The sequence below is a fragment of the Solea solea genome, chromosome 8 (genome assembly GCF_958295425.1).
Source record: "Solea solea chromosome 8, fSolSol10.1, whole genome shotgun sequence".
In the NCBI taxonomy this organism is placed as follows: domain Eukaryota; kingdom Metazoa; phylum Chordata; class Actinopteri; order Pleuronectiformes; family Soleidae; genus Solea; species Solea solea.
Window position 1 is genome coordinate 10,621,434 of NC_081141.1, and position 19,286 is coordinate 10,640,719.

The window sequence follows — 19,286 nt, forward strand, 5'->3', positions numbered from 1 at the left end:
TTGCTTCTTTAAATACATGCTGATTTTGTTGACTTCTAATATTCTATTTACAAATAATTACTGTCCAAATTCTGACACCGGTCAATGATGGACTGCTTAGTTTTCAGCAGTGTAATTAAGAGGACACAACTCTGAGGTAACAAGAATTTGGTGCAGGAGAAAAGGGGGAGTTCAACCATCCTCTACCGCTTTATCCTCCACATGCCAATTCATCGCAGAGACACATAGACAAATAACCATCTACACTCATAATCACACCTATGGTCAATTTAGAGTGTCCAATTTGACCTAACCCCCATATTGCATGTTTTGGACTGTGGGAAGAAACCGAAGAACACGGGGGAAAAAAAAAAGGATCCACATGGAGTGAGTCTTCAAAGAAAAATCAAGAGAACATGCACATCAAGAATAAAACTGTTTAATTTTCAAAATCCATGTACAACTCCCTGACAAGTGGGTTAAGACAGTGGTACAAATCCTTTCCCTTTAGGTCATTACATGTGGAAAGTCTCTTTTCTCTTTCTAAAAAGATTTATTCAGCAGTACATGTGTGAAGTTGTTCAGAGGCCTAATCCCATTAGGATCTCTAAAGTTGTTTAAGCAGACGGGATATTTGACAGTTATATCTTATTCTTTGGATTACAGAACAGTAGAGAGAGACAATAAAATGAAAGCAGAAAAATGTGAAGAGGCTATAATGTGAAATAAGTTTTATCATTCAGAAAAGTGATTTCAAAGAAGGTTCCAGATAGAAGCTGCAGGTTTGGAAAGGCTCAGAATTCTTCTTCAGCATTGCGACTCTTGGAGGTCTTGAGCTGCTTTAGCCGCTCAATGCAGTCCTCCACGCTGCGCTCGCCATGCACTTTGTTATCCCGAGTGCGTACGTTGACGGTGTTGCTGGTCTTCTCCTTCTCTCCCAGCACTTTTCATGAGGAGGCAAATTTGCAAAGGGGACAAAATAAATGAATACTTGGATGGACAGCGAGGAAATGAGTGAAAACAAAAATGTGTTGTCACTGACCTAGGATGAAGTTGTACTGCGCCAACTGAGCGTTTCTGATCTTTTTGTTCAGAGTGCAGCTGTGGTCGAGGTCCACGTCAGTCATGAAGCCGCCGTTGTGGAATTCCTGCTTGACCTGTCGCATTAACCACAGAGACTCCAACACTTAGAAAGACTTTTGAACATTTTACAAGATTTCCAGCTTCTGTCTTTCATTGGTGGATAACGGATACAATGAAGATTGAAGAATTATGTTACAGAATATGGACCCATTGTCTTCTTTGTTTAAATAGAATGCCCAAAAGCTTCAGGTTACTATTCGCCACATGTCTCGATATGTCAACACGTACTGAAGTAGCTGAGATCAATGCTCACCTTCTCAGCGTAGTCGTCACAGGTCGGCCCCACAGGTACAACCATCACCTGACGGGGAGAGAGCCACAGGGGCCTGCAACACGACACATACTTGTGTTTAGTGGATTAGAAGAAAACCCAACAGAGCTGAGATGCCTCTCATTCTCTTCTAGAAATCTAAAGCTCATCTCAAACAACTGCAACAAAACTAAAATATTTATGGCTGGAGTCACATCATACACGACAAATTCATCTTTTAAAATCAATATGTTTAAAGTTATTATATACTGACAGACTAAAAAAAATACCCTTTTCCTAATTGCCATAAACCTGTGAAACTGGAACATAAGTAATAATAATAATTTATGATGCTGAACACTTGACGACACGGTGCTGGTTAACACTGCTGAACATTCTACACCATAATGCATCGTTGTCACTACTTATGGAATGTGTTCTCTATGATTCATGTATTTAGTTCTTAGCTTTGTAGTTATTTATCATATTTTTATTGATTTAAAATGTTTTTTAACCACTTTTTTATGCCTTTAAGGCAACTTTTTAGGGTTGTCAAAAAGCTATTTTGTTGTGCTACATAACATCAATACAGTACTTAAAACTTTACAAACCATTTGCCTCCATAGTTTTCAGTCAGAATAGCAATCATCCTTTCCACTGATCCCAGGATGGCTCTGTGGATGATCACCGGCCTTTTCTTGTCATCACCGTCCTGGCTAGGGGAGGGAGGGGCATTATAAATACACAAATAATTGAAGAAAACAACAGAAATTTGTGTCATTTTATAATCAAGGAAACACTGTTTTGTCACGTTTTCATAAAAAATTCAACATTTACAGCTAAATTTAAAAATCTACAACCCCTCCTTATATCATTTCTATATCTAGGTTAATCTTAAAGCAATAAAACCACATTATCCTATTTTTCTGTTACTTTTTTTTTGTTTTATTAAAAGGTGCAAGTTACCTAACAAACGAGAGATTAAAGCGGATCGGGAGCTGGAAGTCAAGCTGAATTGTGGCACATTGATGATAGCGGCCAATGGCATCCTTGATCTCAATGTCGATCTGCAAAGACAGGACATGATCAGCAGTCGCCCTCCTGCTGTTTAACGGTCTAACGACATCATTAATGCCAGACACAGCTTACCTTTGGTCCGTAGAAAGCGCCGTCACCTGGGTTGAGAACCCATTTCTCCCCAAACTCATTCAAGCTGTTCTCCAGTTGCTGTAAAAACAAACAGTTAGTGCTTTGTTACAGTATAAGTGTCTGACCAACAAGTAAACAGTGGCGTAAAGCAAAGCCGTATATTTGGACGTGACATTTCCTCCATCTGGAACTAATCACTGAACTGAGAAAATGTTAACGTCTCAATAATATTTTATGGTTGTGGGAGTTAATGAGGTGAGGGGAACATGAAACAAGTTCTGTTCCAGTGACTGATCAAGTTTAGAAGTCACTTTTCTGTGAATATCATTTTCTACTTTAGTACACATTAATCATAACTCAATTCAGAGAAAGTTTTTATGGAGAAATGTGTCCTGATGGTCGAGCAAAACAGCTGTAAGATTTACAAGCTATTAAAACTTTTTTTTGCACCGCTTCCCTGATTTTAAGAACTTTTAATTACAGAAATACAGAAACAGGAACTATAATTAACACCTGCAGCAAACGAGCAAAGTATTAAGTTTTAACATGGTCTCTGATCTTCACTCGTCTTCAGCAATAAGCTCTTATATTTAAATACTAGGGATGTCCCGATAAAACTTTTTCACTTCCGACACGATACCGATATTGCAGCCTTGAGTATTGGCCGATACCGATATCGATCTGATACGATATCAGCATGAATCAAACATACTTTAATTACTTATTTTGTAGTGTGGAATGTTAGAATAGGCTTGACAGAGAACAATAGTCCGCAACAGTAGGTATGAGAAAAACTGACCCTTTTATTATTAACCAATGGGTTACATCAATTTTACCCGTCAATATAAGAATATTCGATTTGTTGCCATGTTAATTTCATACAGTCTATGGTTAATTTAATTAGGAGGAAAGTACCAAGAGCTAATGGGGGTGTGACTTAAGTAAAGCAGTTGTTTTAAGTGTACTGAATCATTAGAATCAGTTGATTAAAAAGATTTCTTCACAGAATCGTTCAGTACTTCCTGCATGACCGGAGCACAGACTCCGTCTGACACAGTCACTGCACTGAAATACAGCAGCGAGGGTTGTGATGCGGCTCGCAGCTCAAGATTGCAGGCTTTCAGCAGTGCTGTCGCTAAATACACCAGACTCCTGGTCAATATGGAGATTTTATACATTCCCTTGCTAAATGTTGGAGATTAAGGTACATTTTCAGGATTTTTAAGTCTTTTTAATTAATCTACACTTTGGTATGGTTCGGTTTGATTCTTGTGTCTTCCAGTGACGACACTCTGACCAATCAGTGGATGGCACTCTGACGACCTCACACATAGTATCGTCTCAGCTCGCTTGGAACCTCACCAGACACCAAAGTACTATCGCTAATGTAAAAGCAGAAAAACAGTTCAGTGTACTTTATGACTTAAAAAGAATTCAATGTTTAAGAGCAAATTTCTTCAAGGAATAAAAAGTGTTGATAAAATAAACAGATTGACAAACTTAAATGTCTCCAGTCACTGAATATCTCAAAGTGCTGAATCATACTTGTGGGTCACAAAGTGAGAAAATGTTGTTTTTGTTTTGACAAACATCTTAAAACTGAATGCTTTTTAAAACACTTAAAGAAGCATTTTTTAATCCGACAGCTACTTTGACCAAATGAAAATGGCAGAGAGCTACTTTTATTTAAAATTATTCGCAATGGTTAATGCTTAGTTCAACCCAAACAAACTGAATACACTTGTTTTGCCTGAACATTTACAAAATGTTGGTGTCCACAACTCTCATTTTCCAAAAAACATAACAAAAATATTATTTGGTATTTCTGTATGCATTTCTTTTTAGTATACTCAAACTATTTAATTAAAATAACAAATACACTGGCATTTAGTCTTATTCACTTTTCATTTTGTTATTATCTACCCACATGTCACTGTATCACTTCACAAGAGTATCCTCATGTACAGCTGAATGTATGATGCATACTGGGTATTTTCATTTAGTGCAGTGACTGGCACTGTATGGATTGAACAAGAGAGGTGTATGCTGGAGTGCATCCACTTAAGTGTCATTTAAATGTCCATCACACATCACACTGACAGCAGCGCAACTGTTTGACAGCTAATTGACAATTCATCATTTAGTTTAGGTGGGCACCTCTGAGTTTGATTGGATAGTTACTTGGAAAGGGACTGGGAGCTACTGGTAGCTTACAAAACCCCTGATATACAGTATATTTAGATATGTAACCCGACTTTATTTACTTATTAACCATGATCTGATCTTAATATTATAACTTATCTTCTATACCAACATGTAACTGTGATAAATGTTTGGACTATTGGTGCCCATCAAAAGGACTAGTGTGGAAAACTGGTGTAGGCTACACACTTTTTTAATAAAAGATAAAGCAATACAACAAATTATAAATATTGTGTTTTGCACTATGATATTTTTAATTTGTGTCTGGCAAAATGTAACGTGATGCAACAACTGGTTGCCATTTGTCTTCAATTCTCTTCCATATGCCGTATGTAAAGTGGCTCTGTAATATCCATTTTGATAACATCTCATGGGCCCCCACAGTGATGCAATGGTGAGCCTTGTTGCCTCACAGCAAGAAGGTTTAGATACCGGTATGACCTACAGAGACTGAATTTTATATTAACACCTTTTCACCGATACTACATGTAGGTGTAGGTGTTTTGGCCGAGGGCCTTTATGTGTGGAGTTACATGTCCTCCAACATCATCTCATATCAGCATATTAATTGTCCATTAAGACATTTGTTTTAGAGTGTGCTCATATTTCATCTATACAACAGTGAGAAGAGACATTAAGATTACCTTCTCTGCTTCGTCCCAAAACTGCGGGTCCCCCAGGAACTTCTCCGGCCTTGTGGAGAGATTGAGCTTAAAAGTGAAGCCAAACACTTCGTACACAGTGCGCAAGAAGTCAAGGCAGCCCTTGATCTCATCCTCAATCTGGTGATGACAAACAAAATGTTACCAGAATTTTATTCAACTGTCTATACATGGACGCATGTTTTATTTCTCATGGCCTCTGTTTTCATCTTTGACCTTTTTGGTATTATGCAAGAGGAAATTGAAAAATAAGTCACAATAAAATACTGTCATATGTTGCTGCCGAGTTACCAAGGGGCAGTCATGTTCCAAAGTGGCACATTACTAATCAAAAAAGGAAATAAAACACAATGACAAGAAGTGAAATGTAATAGCTCACCTTCAGAGGCGAGTCTCTTCTACTACACATATTTTGTACTCTTAATATGTGGGCCACTATCTGGCTTACTGATTATAAATGTGATGGCTGTAAGATAAATCTGTTTTAATTTATTTTAATTAGGTTTTTTGTTACTTTTTAATAAGAAGTGCTTTGTAGATGCTGCTGTGAAATATTTTCTGTACAAAGTGCTAACAAATAACCATGCAATCCGTGCTCATTATTGATAAAGAAAAGTCAGTGAGATCTTGCTGTGTGACTACATTTCAACAATCTCATTAAGAAAAAAAGTCTTCAAAAATAAGGTTTTTGCAGCGTGCGACAGGCAAGTGAATTGCTGGTGTACACAGAGGCTTCTTTCAAAACACTGTGATGGCTCAACACTACTTATACCGCCATTTGTCTTAACATTGTTTCACTTTCAAGTGTTTTGTATTGACAGTGTTTTTGTTGATCTGAATAGCAAGTTGATCATTTATCAGAAGTACCACAGTTTGAATAACTCTCTGTCAAATATGGATAAAAATTTACTGAATTTTATTATTTTTTTTTTTTTTTATTCACCAAGCAAATGTGAGAAGCTCAAATGTACTCTTCTCCCCGAGTTGGGTGGACGCAGCAGAGCAGCATGAGGACTCACCTGGTCCATGGTGCAGAAGATGTGAGCATCATCCTGCTGGAAACGGCGTACACGTGTGAGGCCAGTCAGAGCTCCTGACAGCTCGTTCCTGTGCAGGACGCCAAAGTCGGCCATGCGAAGGGGCAGCTCTCTCCAGGAGCGCGGTCGGTGATCAAACATCAGACTGGTGCCAAACAGAGAGAAAGGCAGAGACACAATATATTACTGGCACCTGACCTGCTGTAGCTTCACTGTGAACATATTACATACATTCATCTGTAGCCACCAACCTAAATAAATCTGATTTATTACAAATGCACTTTGACAAGATGTGAACAAATCAAGATTTGGCCAGATGTGAACAGTCATACTTAGTGCTGTCCAATTGTGATTGACTCTCAGGACATATTTTAATACCAGGTCTAAACAGAGCCAGAGAAAATACAGCTTCAACTTAGAGCTATTAAAATGATTCAAAAACCCCAATACTACTTCAACACCAGTATGGATGACTGAATTCAATATTAGATTAACTGACATTCACTTTGACAAAAGTGGGGCTGTCCATGTGAAGAGCACAAAGAAAAGAGAAAGGATTTGAATACAAAGAGCTGCAGTCCGACTCTTTACACTGCAATGCAGCATTCAGCAGTAAATTAAACTGGGTCATTCAACAGCTGAAAACAGCATCAGTCCATTTCCAGCTGAGCTGAAATGGATGACAGACAACTGTAGCTGTGAAATATGAAGCTTTTTCACAAAGACTACTCTTCTACTGAGAACAGTGTGGTAACTTGCCATAGTTCTGTGACATTCCTTTTTGCTAAATAAATGTATTCCATAGGTTAATACTAGATGTTCCAAGGTTAAAACGTTTTGTGTGGTCATGACAAAGTTTCCCAGAGTGTGAACTTTCTCTGATTATAGAACACAAAACATTTTTTGGAACGTCTTTCTGTCTGTACATATGTCCCACATAACGGGACACGATGACTTTGTTTGGCTAAATGCAAAAGATATAGGTAGAAATGTGACACATTTTCCCGGCGGAAACCTACGCAGGCACAGGAGAACCAGTGCTTTATGGAAACGTTGTGTTATTTTGGACTTTTGGTCAATCCCAGCACATGGTGAGTGTCATCTCACAACTTGGCTGAAGCATTATTGCTACTTTAGCAATGCTAAAGCTAATTTATCTATATTTATTAGCCATGTCAACAAGCCTGTTGCCACTTGAGACCAGATTTGAATTTATTAACTGGAAAGACTTGCAGGGGAACATTGGTGAGCAATTGCTTGTGAACTTATGGAAATGCCTGGCATTAGGAGGTCATGTTTCTTATGAAAGGGGCCCAATTGGACAGCGAAGGGAAATTAAAGAGTAGAACTAATGTACTTCCTATTGAATAATAGGAAGTACATTGAATCTTGAATAACAGGCCTCAAGCCTGATTTCCCCTTAAGGATTTTTTGTGTGGTAAGATTTTTATTTTCATTTCATTTTTTGTTTTTGTGAGAGATTGAAAGACTGAGTACTGTAATACATTTATTGTATATTGCACGATTGAATCAGATTAAATAGATTATTGACCTTGGTTGTTTGACATACCTACTCAAAGATTTGCTTGCAAATAACTTCAAGCTGATTTGAAATAACCTTCTTTAATCAAAGGATCACTTTTTATTTTTCATTTATCTATTGACAGTGTGCAAAAGTGGGGATGTATTTTTTTTCTTTATAATTTCTTTACACTTCCTTGCTGAAATCCATATTATAACCATATTTTCAGTGTGAAATACTACCATAAAATAACCTTCAATGTAATCTTGATTCATCATACTTAGTCAATGCACTCTTATTTTAATAATTGATTTAGTCTCAGGAAAGGCTGTAAGGTGGTAATATTTTGGATTGTGTTTCTAATGCTATTGTACTCGGCTGTTAATAAAAGAAAATGCAATATTAAACACTTACACTGTTATATTTCAATGTACATATATTGTGTTGTGTTGAAACTGCAGATTGACACCCTCACTCACCAGTGCCCAGGGCAGTTCATGGGTTTGAGGGCGAAGATCTCTTTCTCCACCTCAAAGGAAAACATGTTCTCGCTGTAGTGCTGCCAGTGGCCTGAGGTCTGCCATAGTTTGCTGTTGTAGATATTGGGCGTCACCACCTCCTGGAAACCCCTCTTCTTGTACTCACTCTGCAAAAAGAGAGAGCAATGTCATTTCACATGCTGGTCCATTTGCCAATATTCACCTTGTCAACTGTCATAAACCTATCAGAAAATAAGGTGACATTCATTGATCCACCCTTTTTTTTTTTTTCAAATTCAAATAGAAGGCATAAGAGACTTTTTATTTGGGTCTCAGTGACAAAAGAACAAGACAAATCAAAAATCAATATTAGCCGTCAGCCACCTTGCTGTTTTAAACATCACTAAACATCACTGAATTTCACAGTCTACGCATCATTATTCACAAGAACAGTTGCATCATGATTTCATAATACGGAACAGCAGGGAACTTGTTGATCAATAACCACTGAAACATAAATAACTGCAAAAAACTGAGCTTTTAAAAAAGTACAATTCACTTGACAATATTTATAGTCCCATTCCAATTACAGTCAAATTGTTTGTTTACGAATTATGGGGGGGGGGGGGGTGTTGTTTTGGGGAAAACTGCTTCATTGCCACTTTAAATTGGGTTGGATTTATCGTTCCCCAGTTCTGACAATTCAAACAGACATATGATAGTGGTAATAGAATATGTGTAATTAATTTAAAACCCTCAGTGATAGACACTACAAACATTTGGATGTCGGGGGCAGGGGTCGTGTTAACCGAATATTTTCCGTCATTGACCGTTTTTTTAAAACGGTGACGGAAAAATCTGAGAGCCATCCGTCATTTTGACAGATTGCAATTCACACCCCTAAAAACTATGTTGATAAAAGAGGTGAAAAAAGAGGGATAGATGCAGATGAAGGACAAACTCAGCCCTTGGCCTCAGCGGAGCGAGGAAGCGGCAGTAAGGAGGTTAGGCGAGTTCAGTGGGAGCGGGAGTTCTCCTGGCTGAGGAGGGCGGATAGAAAAATGTTGTGCGACAAAATAAAGATTCCCATCGGAGAATCTGAGCATAATTTCTGACCTGGACACCGTACTCAATGCATCTCGCTATCCTTGTAGTGCTGACAGCGTGTTAAAGAGCTATGGACAGGAGGCTTTGGAGCGCGTCTGTGACCGGTGCAGCTGATCCACTGGTGCAGAAGGAGCGCATGTTGCGGGATTTCCTACCACGCGCAACTACGCGCAAGCAGGCACGCAATTTAAGTCCATGTGGACCAGGAGGAAGGTGTGAGACTGTGCGTTTAGGCCACAGGGGAACTGTTCATATTCCACTGCAATATGAACAATGCAATTGAATATGTCATTATTATCATTTAAAGTGACCGGTAAAAATTGATTATGACGGGATTTTTATGACCCTGTCAGTCAAAATGACAGACAACGAAAAAGGCGAGCGCAACCTCTGGTCGGGGGTGTTGCATTGCTTCTACAGGCTTTTCTGTCCTAAACCTATTTTACCACAGAGAAAAAATTAATTCCACTGTGCATTGTGCTGTGACTGCACCTTCTCCAAGTCAAGAAAATAAATGCCGCAAATAACTCTGATGTGAGTGCAACTTTATAACAGAGTAGGTGTGAGCTGAAAGGCTTTCCTTCACTGCTGTCATTCATGTCAGTTTTACATTCAATGTAGTCCAAATAAATGGCTATGAATTCTATGAATTTGCATTTAAGGGTGAGATTCACTACAGAATAGCTTTTCTATTAACAGGAAAAATCATATATCATTACAATCACTATCATTATTATTATTATTGTTGCATTACACCCACGCACGCATGCACGCGCGCACGCACGCACACTCCCTGACGGGAAACCAGCAGTTCAGAGAGAAGTGAGACAAGGAAAAAAACCCTGACAAATCACAGAAAGCACCGTTTCAGACTATGATCAGTGGCCGACCTGCCAAGTTCCCTTTCCCAGTGTTATTTGTCACATGTTTTTTGGGAGAGTTAGCGGTTCCTCTTGGTGAAAGGTTGTGTAGGGTGTGACCACCCATTTCCGCACTCATTTAGTGTGAATTACTAATGAATGACAAAAAATCCAGATCACATGACAGCATGTCATGTGTGTGATCAACAGTGATCCTCCAAGTCAACTCAAAGTTGTCCACTGTGTACTTTAGTGAACCGAGTCGGACAGTAAATCTCAGCTGTGCAGTGCAATTCAGCTTGCAACACAATGGTTTGAAATGGTGCACCCTGATCTGGCTTGCGTTTCTTGCAGGTGTGCGGACTGCAGTGCATCTAGCTCCTCCTCTGTCTGGTGGAGACAGACCACTGTGCTTGGTGCCTCAACGGTAGGGTGCCAAAAACTGGGACGGTGCAGATCTGTTATTAACTGAACCAAACTATGACACTTAGTGGAAAAGAGGCTTAGGAGAAACTTAAATATCCCAAAAACACTTAATTAAATCAGGAGTTAGAACTCCGCAGAGAGGACCACCTGTGTGCTTACGTGAGGTCAGGCTGTTTGTTGGTGAATACAGTAAATGTCCCCCCTCAGCAAAACTTGTCCTGCTTATCCTTTGAGGATGGTGGGGGTTGTGGTGCTGCCATAAGGCAAGAGGCATGGTACAACCTTGACTGTTAAACCAAACAATAATCCATTGTGTGTTTGACGGCTCTCACTCACTCTGATGAACTCAATAAGTGTGTTGTAGATGAAGGCCCCCTTTGGCAGGAAGAAGCAACTTCCTGGACTCAGGTCATGAAAGAAGTACAGGTCCTGTTCCTGAACACAATAAGGGGACAAATCAGCATGATGTGCAGGAGTAGAACATGATTCTGTTCAGTGCTCAGAGTACTCTCTTGTTAATATGATGCTTAAATGCAGTTGTGACTACAGTACATTTGTCTCACAATAAACTCTGCCTCCTTCTAAGCTCAACATTACACACCTGTTATTATATTAAATGAATAACAACAAACACACCCTTAACTGTCAGTGCGGTCAACAGATTGAGATATATGAATAAAATATAAATACTCTACTAAGCTGTTCCCTTTGATATCAACAGTCTAACCGAATGCTCCTTATTTTTACTCACAGCTAATTCAATTAAACATTCAATTGTGCCATTCTTCGCATTTCTCTTTGGACTTAGGTGTAAATTAATTTTTCTTTCATATTCACAAAGCAGGTGACACTTTCTAAAGTGTCTGTATTAATCATCTTTTTAACCAGATATTGTAGATATAAGGCTGTAAATGCACCATGTACCACCATGAACATCATTTCAGGCCTTTAGAGAAATGGCAATGGAGATAGTGTGACTCACACACATCAAATAAAATAAAACCTCTTTAGAAGTATTCTTCCAGTACTACAGATTAGTTTTGTCTGCAGTTACAACTTCATGGATAAAATGGACAAATGCCAAAATCTTCTACATAAAACTAAAAAGTACTTTAGAGACCATATTAAAATGACATAACGAAAATACATGATTTTGCCTTTGTTAACCTGCAGCCTCTTTATGTTTTAGAACATACCCGTCCTAGTTTGCGATGATCCCTGTTCTTGGCTTCCTCCTGAAACTTCTCCCACTCTTTGAGCATTTTGGGGTCAGGGAAGGAGATTCCATAGATCCTCTGGAGGGTTTCCATGTCCGCCTTTCCCTCCCAGTATGTGGATGAATTCTAACACATCACAAAAGGAGTATGTTAGTGTTCATCATTCTTATGGGATGCAATAAAACCCTTGAGAATGAAATATATCAGCTCTAGGAATTGGGACACATGCAACAAACATTTAGGGCAGACATCAGAATTCGGAAATACAATTTCATCAACAATAAATCCACATATAGTCTCACAGCTCTCTTGAAGAACAGGAGAAACAATGTCTGACCTTGGTGATCTTCATTGCCTTGATTTTCCCAGTGTGTCTCACATGGGGCCCCCGACACAAGTCAATTAAGGGACCACACCTGAAATGGGTTTATAAAAAATCCATATTATAAAACAGTAGTGTTTGAGATGAGCATAGCAATACTTCATAGTAAACAAATCCCTAAAAGACAAGGTTTCTACCCTTGCTAACCTATGTGATGCTCACTAGTTTCTACTGATGAAACAAATTAACTGGAAATGTTTTATTTGTTAGCTTTTCACATGAGAGCGGGTTTTCTTGGAAAATCACGAATATGTCAAAAGCACCCTCTTTCACAATGTTACGAAAAAGAGCGAAAAAGGATTTCTTGGGTCACGCCCTTCCCTTACACAGCATGAAACGCAACTTTCTTTAAACAACTGTATGTATTCAGACTCAAGTGGTATTCACCCTAGAGCAATGTGTGCATCTATTGTGGACTATTGTGTTTAAATGAACAGTGACTTAAAATTAACTACAGTGCCCATTTAAGCCCCTTTTCCACTAGTGCGGCACACCTCGCCTCGGCACCGTTATATTATGCTTCCATTAGCGATAGTATCTGGTAGTTTTTTTAGTATCTGCTCTGACAAGGTTCCAAGAGTGTCGTCACAGGAAGAGGCATGAGCAAGACGTCCAACACAAGAACCAAGCCGAACAATGCCGAACTGTAGATCAGTTAAAAAGACTTTTAACAATCCTAAAAATGTGGGTTAACCTCCAACAATTACCTAGGAAATGTATAAAATCTCATCATTCAACAGAGGAGTCGAAAATGGCGATCGCGACTGGCATCACAAACCCTGCCGCTGTATTTCAGTGACTGTGAGTCACCAGCCAGTCATGCAGAAAGTACTGAACTAATCTTTTTAATTAACTGATTCTAATGATTTAATACACTGAAAACAAATACTTTGAAAGTTACTAGTCACTAGTTTGTGTGTCGCGTGGAAAACAAAGTCCCGGCAGTTTCATGCAACCGTGCAGTGATAACTCCCCCCATGTTGAGGGGGTACTATATTGTAATGGAAACACAACCAAACTGTGTCAAGGCAAGGCAAGTCAAGTCGAGGCGAACTGGGATCATGTAGTGGAGACACGCCATTACTGTACGGTGTGTCTCACCCAGTGCAATGTTGTGGGTTTTATGTTAAAGTAGCTTTTGGACGATAATTGATCTCTGTGGCACGAAGTGATGTGATGAATCAGGCTTCAGATATATTCAAAATGACTGATCACTCCCAATCAATTAATAGTTTGTTTTGGTCTTTTCATTATTTGAATTTAAATTGCAACAATTTATCAGTTAGTAATGAACTACAAAATTACTTTAAACTGTTTTGATCACTTCATCAGTTCACTTTTCTGATAAAAGCAAGTTATCTGGCTTTAATTTCTCAAATTTTAATGTCCTAATGTCTTCGCTCCTCTATTACAATAAACAAAAGATCTTTGAGAAGGTCATCATTTTGAAGTTTGGGTAGTATTCATCATTATTCAAGAATATATTTCATAGACTAATGTACAATTCAAAAACGAATCATTGGTTGTAGCCAAAGCAGAATTGTGTTTTAAACAAAGAGACTTTCACAAGCAAAGGCCCACAACTCACCTGTAAACTGTGGTAGTCGGTGTGGTGACTTTTTCATTCAGGATGCGGCACTTAAACGTGTTGTACTGTTGAAGAACAGGAAAGTAAAGTCCTGGTAATTCTTGTTTGTATATTCATTTGGTGGTGGTGGTGTGTGTGTGTGTAAGTACTTAAAGATACCTTGAACATTTCCAACAGTGTCTCCTTCTTTATCTCCAGCCTCTCAAATGGCTGCTTCTCCTTGATTATTTTTTTGCACAAGGTTTCTAGACATGGAAAGTCATTGCTCGATACACCCCTGTCCAAAACATCAAAAGATAAACAAAACAGGAACAGCAACACTCAACAAGGACATAGAAGCCTGCATCAATATGCAAACCGTTTGAAGTTTGTCTGCCAGTTATTTTGGATGTGACCAAACCTTTTTTCCCAACCAATGAAATTCTTTGACTTTAGGAAAATAATAACCTCTGCCAAGCATGGGCAAATACTTAAAAGTCCTTGGCTTTAGGGCTTGAACAATGTCAAAATATCCTTGTACAAAATGGTCTCCAAGAATGCATTAGCATAAAATGACTTCATTAAAGAGGTTGTAGAATTAATTAGACAGCACTCCTCACACTCTCCTGCAGCCTGAAGGAGGAAAAACTGCATCGTTTCAGGGAAAGGTCAAGTGAAAAAGTTGTTTACAAATAAGAAGTATTCATATTTCTGAGGGCGTCTCAACATGCATTCAGAGCTTCACTGAAGTATAGTTAAGTTCTGTATTGAATAGATATATTTTTAGGCTTCCAATCTTATATGACATGGGAAGGTACCATTTCTAAACCACACCTAAGAAAATCCAGCTTGTCGGCATTAGTGGCATTCTGTCGTTATGAGCCAAGCCTTCAAGAGCACACCGAAACAACACAGACTAAGACAAATACATTTTTGTAAATTATTCACCTGTAAATTTTTCCGATATCATTGGCAATTTTTGTCTTTTTTCTTTGCCACAGTAACACATGAGTATCACTGGGTGCTGGAGGTGGCTATCGCAGTTTAGCAGAGCAATGTTGGTAAGATGCTAATGTTGCTATAGGGATTGCAAAGTGATCTTCACCATTGCTGGTGCACTTTATCCAACAAAAAAACATCAAGGCTGGAGAAAACAACTTTGTCTGAGAGCTCCATTTGGGCTGTGTAGCGATTGAGCTAAGAACATTTAAGTGATTTGTCTGGGCGATGCGTGCGGTGCTGCTTGGAAAGTTGAACATTTCTCAACTTCTGACTTCTACACACAACACGAGCAAAGCAAACCAATGGACCCACAGAGCAGATCAGCAATACTTGACACTACTCCCTTGAAAGTGAAAGAAAAGAGTTTCAGGGGCCACAATTCATTCTCCTGTGGCTGCAATTCTAACGACAAGTGAACAAAGTGCAGTCACAAGGCTGAACTAATGGTCAGTGTGGTTGTTTATATTTCTGCCAGTTGTTCAGATGACATGGCCAACTAAAGCATTTAGGCATATTTGATGTGTTGGCTTTCAATGATGGGTAATGTGCTATTTTAAATAACTCAGCTAGGTGAACCCAACTGTAATTACACACATATGCACAGCCTGTGTGACTCACTCATTCTCAAGGAACATGTCGTAGTAGAAGCCACTCTCGATAGGGGGACCGTAGCAGAGGCAGCCTCCATATACCCTCTCCATGGCTTCACCTAAGATGTGAGCACTGGAATGCCAGTAAACCTAAACAATTAAAAAAAACAACAACAAAAAAAAACACATAACTAAAAATCCCAATATGTGCAGGAAATGTTATTCTTCATGTCTATCCTAAAATAACAGTCATTCACTGAGCAGAAGTTACCCTTTGTGGCAAAACTCACAAAAATGTATATCACTAATATTTTACTGTGCAACAAAACCTAACAGAAGTACGTTTGAATGTCTTTTCTGACAAATCTGACAAGTTTCGGCTGAAAACCGAAAATGAAAGCATTAATTTTCGGTTTATATATATATATACATATATATATATATATATATATATATATATATATATATATATATATATATATATATATACACACACACACATTATTTTTTATGAGGTGTACTTACAGCCTGGGCTTCCTCATCATCAAACTTGAGCAACGCAAGCGAACAGTCATCTTCTAAGGGTCTGTCCAGGTCCCACACTCCGTTGTTCACTTTAGCAATCACTGTGTTGTCAGCAAGGCCTTGACTGGAAATGAAACATACTCCACATCAATTTACAGACTTGTTTGAATCATGTGGGTGTTGTGAGTACTTTTTAAACTGTACCTGTGATTACAAGTTGTATGAATTAACTTTTTCAGACTAACCTGATTCCACAGGCCACCTGGTATGGTGTGGTCTTCCAAGACTCGGCCTCCACCACTTTTCCATCGGGCAGGGTCACCTTGATAGGTCGACTATTACTTGCGGCCCTCTCTGCGACCAGGGCATCGTGCTCAGCTTTCAGCTTTGTGTACAAAGTCATACGCTCATCGATGTACTGAGGTGGTGGTGACAGCTGGATGAACACAAAAAGATGAGAGTAAAGCAGCTGATGCTTTGTGTATTAATATAATTTAATCTTAATCCATTAATACACAAAATGCTCCCCTTAACGAAAAAAATCATAACACACACTGTCATACTAGTCTGTAGTGTGTATATATCAGATTTTGAGGGTAAAGGAAAGGTACAGGGGAAAATATTTATAGTAACCAATAAAAGAATAACTCACAATCGAATATGTGTTTATACTTTAGCTTGACAATTTTGTTTTAGTCTGGGCAATTCATTGCAGCAATGTAGAGAATTTCATATTGTGACAATTGTCTCTATTTTCCCATCAACTTAGTGGGAGCATAGGGTAAGGTCGTTTACATTAGTGTTAAGTCTGCTAAGGTAGGCTGTGTATGGAAACATAAGTGATTAAATGTGTGGCTGGACATCCCAGCAATCCCAGAAAAATTGCACAGAAGTAATGCTTAAGAATTTGATATGCTGCATGATATCAGATGCTATAACAGACAAACACAAACACGATTTAGGTTCTTGTACAACAATAAAGTTAGATGTCTAATAATAGCATTATACCATTTTCACGCTATACTCACCTCACTCTTGCCCGCAGTGTCTCCAGCAGCAGCTTTTGCCTTCTTCTTCCCTCCATCTTTAACACTTTCACCCTTTATAAACAAACAAACTTTGTATAAGACTGGTTTAAATACAAATCACGTAAAGCTTGATTGTACCAAGGGCAATTCATACTACACACGGTCATGAAGCAAAAACTAATACTTAAATTTAAGTTAAAGCCTTTAGTTGGTCACTTTTAGAGTATTACATACAATCAATCGTTAATATTGTCATGGTTAATTTCCGGGAATCAGCTTTAAAGAATGATTCAGACATCCTGAATACCAAGACATCCTGAATATCATTCTGAGAAACGTGGTATTGCAAACAGTTTCATCAGAAAAGTTGCATCAAAACGAAACCAAATGTGGTTGGTCCATTGGTTTAGTGGCGATTAACGCGAGCGACACAATCAAGGTCCACAAAACAAAATGTTCACGTGTGAAAACCAACCGATGAGCAAATAAACTTCGATTTATGAACTGAGTTTGGCGAGAGTCTCTCAATGAAGGCTATGTTAGCCTAACCAGAAAAGCCGACTGGACTTGCCTGACTGCAACGTGGCACAGTTCACCAACAGCACACAATACAAATAACAAATGAATATATACAAGCTTCTGTTATCGAGGGAGAAACATTGTCTGTAAAACATAAACAGCGTTACAGAAAAAGGACCTAGCATAACGTTACCACCACACTGCTTGGTGGGCTACATGACAGCATTCATTTGGCAAAGCTACCTGCTCACAAACTGACTAATATGAACATAAAATATCACCTTTTTCTCCTTGTCCACCTGTAGTTCGCTCATTTTCTCCACGACACTTTGTTCAGCCATTACACGTTGCTTTGAGAGTTGTGTATCTACAGGTCTGCAGAAAATTCTCTACTGTCAGCGGTGAGGTTGCCGGGGGAAGACATGTGACGTTCCCGGATATTGCAATTCTGATGCAACATTATGCGATGGTAGGCGGCGCTTGGTAGCATGAGCTCGCTGATTGGTCAGTTTTTCAGGCTTGTCCTTTGCATGGCAATGGACAGTATTCAGCTGTTGAACGTTATAAAGTCAGTTTATTAATGCACGAAAGAAAGCGTTTTCAAATCAATATTTAACTATGAACTATGAACCCCTGACAAACAATAACAAAGATAAAAACATAATAAATAAGACACAGTTTTGGGTTTTTCTTTTGTCTTGTCTGCCCTGGCAAGTGAGTCAATAGAGGCCAAAAAGACATGGGAGGTGTGTATGTTTGTTTGTTTCTTTTGTTTATCTTTTTAATCCTATCACTTCCCCCTTTGTAATAGACCCAATGTGGATCAAACTGATATAAAAGTGTAAGATGAATCATTCTAATAACATAATAATTATAATAATTCACATAGAGTGCAATACCTTGATTTATAGTCTGCATAGGTGTGCAGTGGAACTTAATCCCTGTCTGATGAATAAACTGAGGTCAGTGCATGGGAAGTTGCAAAGTGAGTGATCATGAAATGCAGATCTGACATAATAATAAATGTTTTTAAATTCTATCTCCTTCATTGTCATTTATCAGTCTAACACCTACAGTGGGAGAAACAAGGCCAGCTTAACAAGGAAAAACAAGTTAAAGAACATGTTGCAAAACAATGAGATTGAGATACATCCGAAAAAATATTGTATTAATTTCCGAGTGTACTGAGATCATTTATCAAGCTAAATAACCAACAGCAGCTTTCCAGGAGCTAAAAAAAAGTAATACATATATTTTATTAAATAAGTCGTTCAGTTCATTGAATATTCACTCACATCAAACTAACATGTCAATGCCCCTTATCTTCATTGAAAAACTTAGTTATTTGTTCATTTATTTTGTCATAATATATTTAAATGAAGTACTTGTAAATAAATACTGTATAGATACTAATCTATACAGATACAGATACTAATCGTGTATAGATACTAATAATTATCATTGTGCCAATGATTTTTTTAACATATGATTCCTGACAGTAAAGTTGCTCTAATAGTTTCTTCTTTTTGGCCTTAGGGGTCAGTACAGCAGATCATCTGCCTCATATTTACATTTTGTTTTGTTTTGTATTTACATATGTGTTTGCATGCTGAGCATCTTATTTTATTGTCGAACAGACC

At 38.4% G+C, this 19,286-nt stretch overlaps 1 protein-coding gene across 1 annotated transcript; it reads right to left on the bottom strand.

Annotated features, from left to right (window-relative positions):
- Positions 1 to 402: 402 nt before the first annotated feature.
- Positions 403 to 18,082, bottom strand: tars1 (threonyl-tRNA synthetase 1). Its single transcript, XM_058636891.1, has 19 exons — positions 17,928 to 18,082; positions 17,128 to 17,199; positions 16,345 to 16,535; positions 16,100 to 16,223; positions 15,603 to 15,724; positions 14,163 to 14,280; positions 14,004 to 14,068; positions 12,371 to 12,449; positions 12,013 to 12,159; positions 11,153 to 11,251; positions 8,424 to 8,590; positions 6,405 to 6,567; positions 5,368 to 5,505; positions 2,522 to 2,599; positions 2,339 to 2,439; positions 1,984 to 2,088; positions 1,376 to 1,448; positions 1,022 to 1,136; positions 403 to 922 (listed from the first exon to the last, which is right to left on the bottom strand). Exons 1-19 carry the CDS (start codon positions 17,985 to 17,987, stop codon positions 774 to 776), a joined length of 2,166 nt encoding a protein of 721 aa, XP_058492874.1. The 5' UTR covers positions 17,988 to 18,082; the 3' UTR covers positions 403 to 773.
- Positions 18,083 to 19,286: the final 1,204 nt, after the last annotated feature.

Excerpts from the sequence above, each read along its gene's own strand:
- tars1 (XM_058636891.1), bottom strand. The coding sequence starts at position 17,987 with ATGGCTGAACAAAGTGTCGTGGAGAAAATGAGCGAACTACAGGTGGAC. Across the intron at positions 16,536-17,127 it reads ACACTGCGGGCAAGAGTGAG|CTGTCACCACCACCTCAGTA; the intron begins GTGAGTATAGCG and ends GTGTTCATCCAG. Across the intron at positions 2,089-2,338 it reads TTTAATCTCTCGTTTGTTAG|CCAGGACGGTGATGACAAGA; the intron begins GTAACTTGCACC and ends TCCCTCCCCTAG.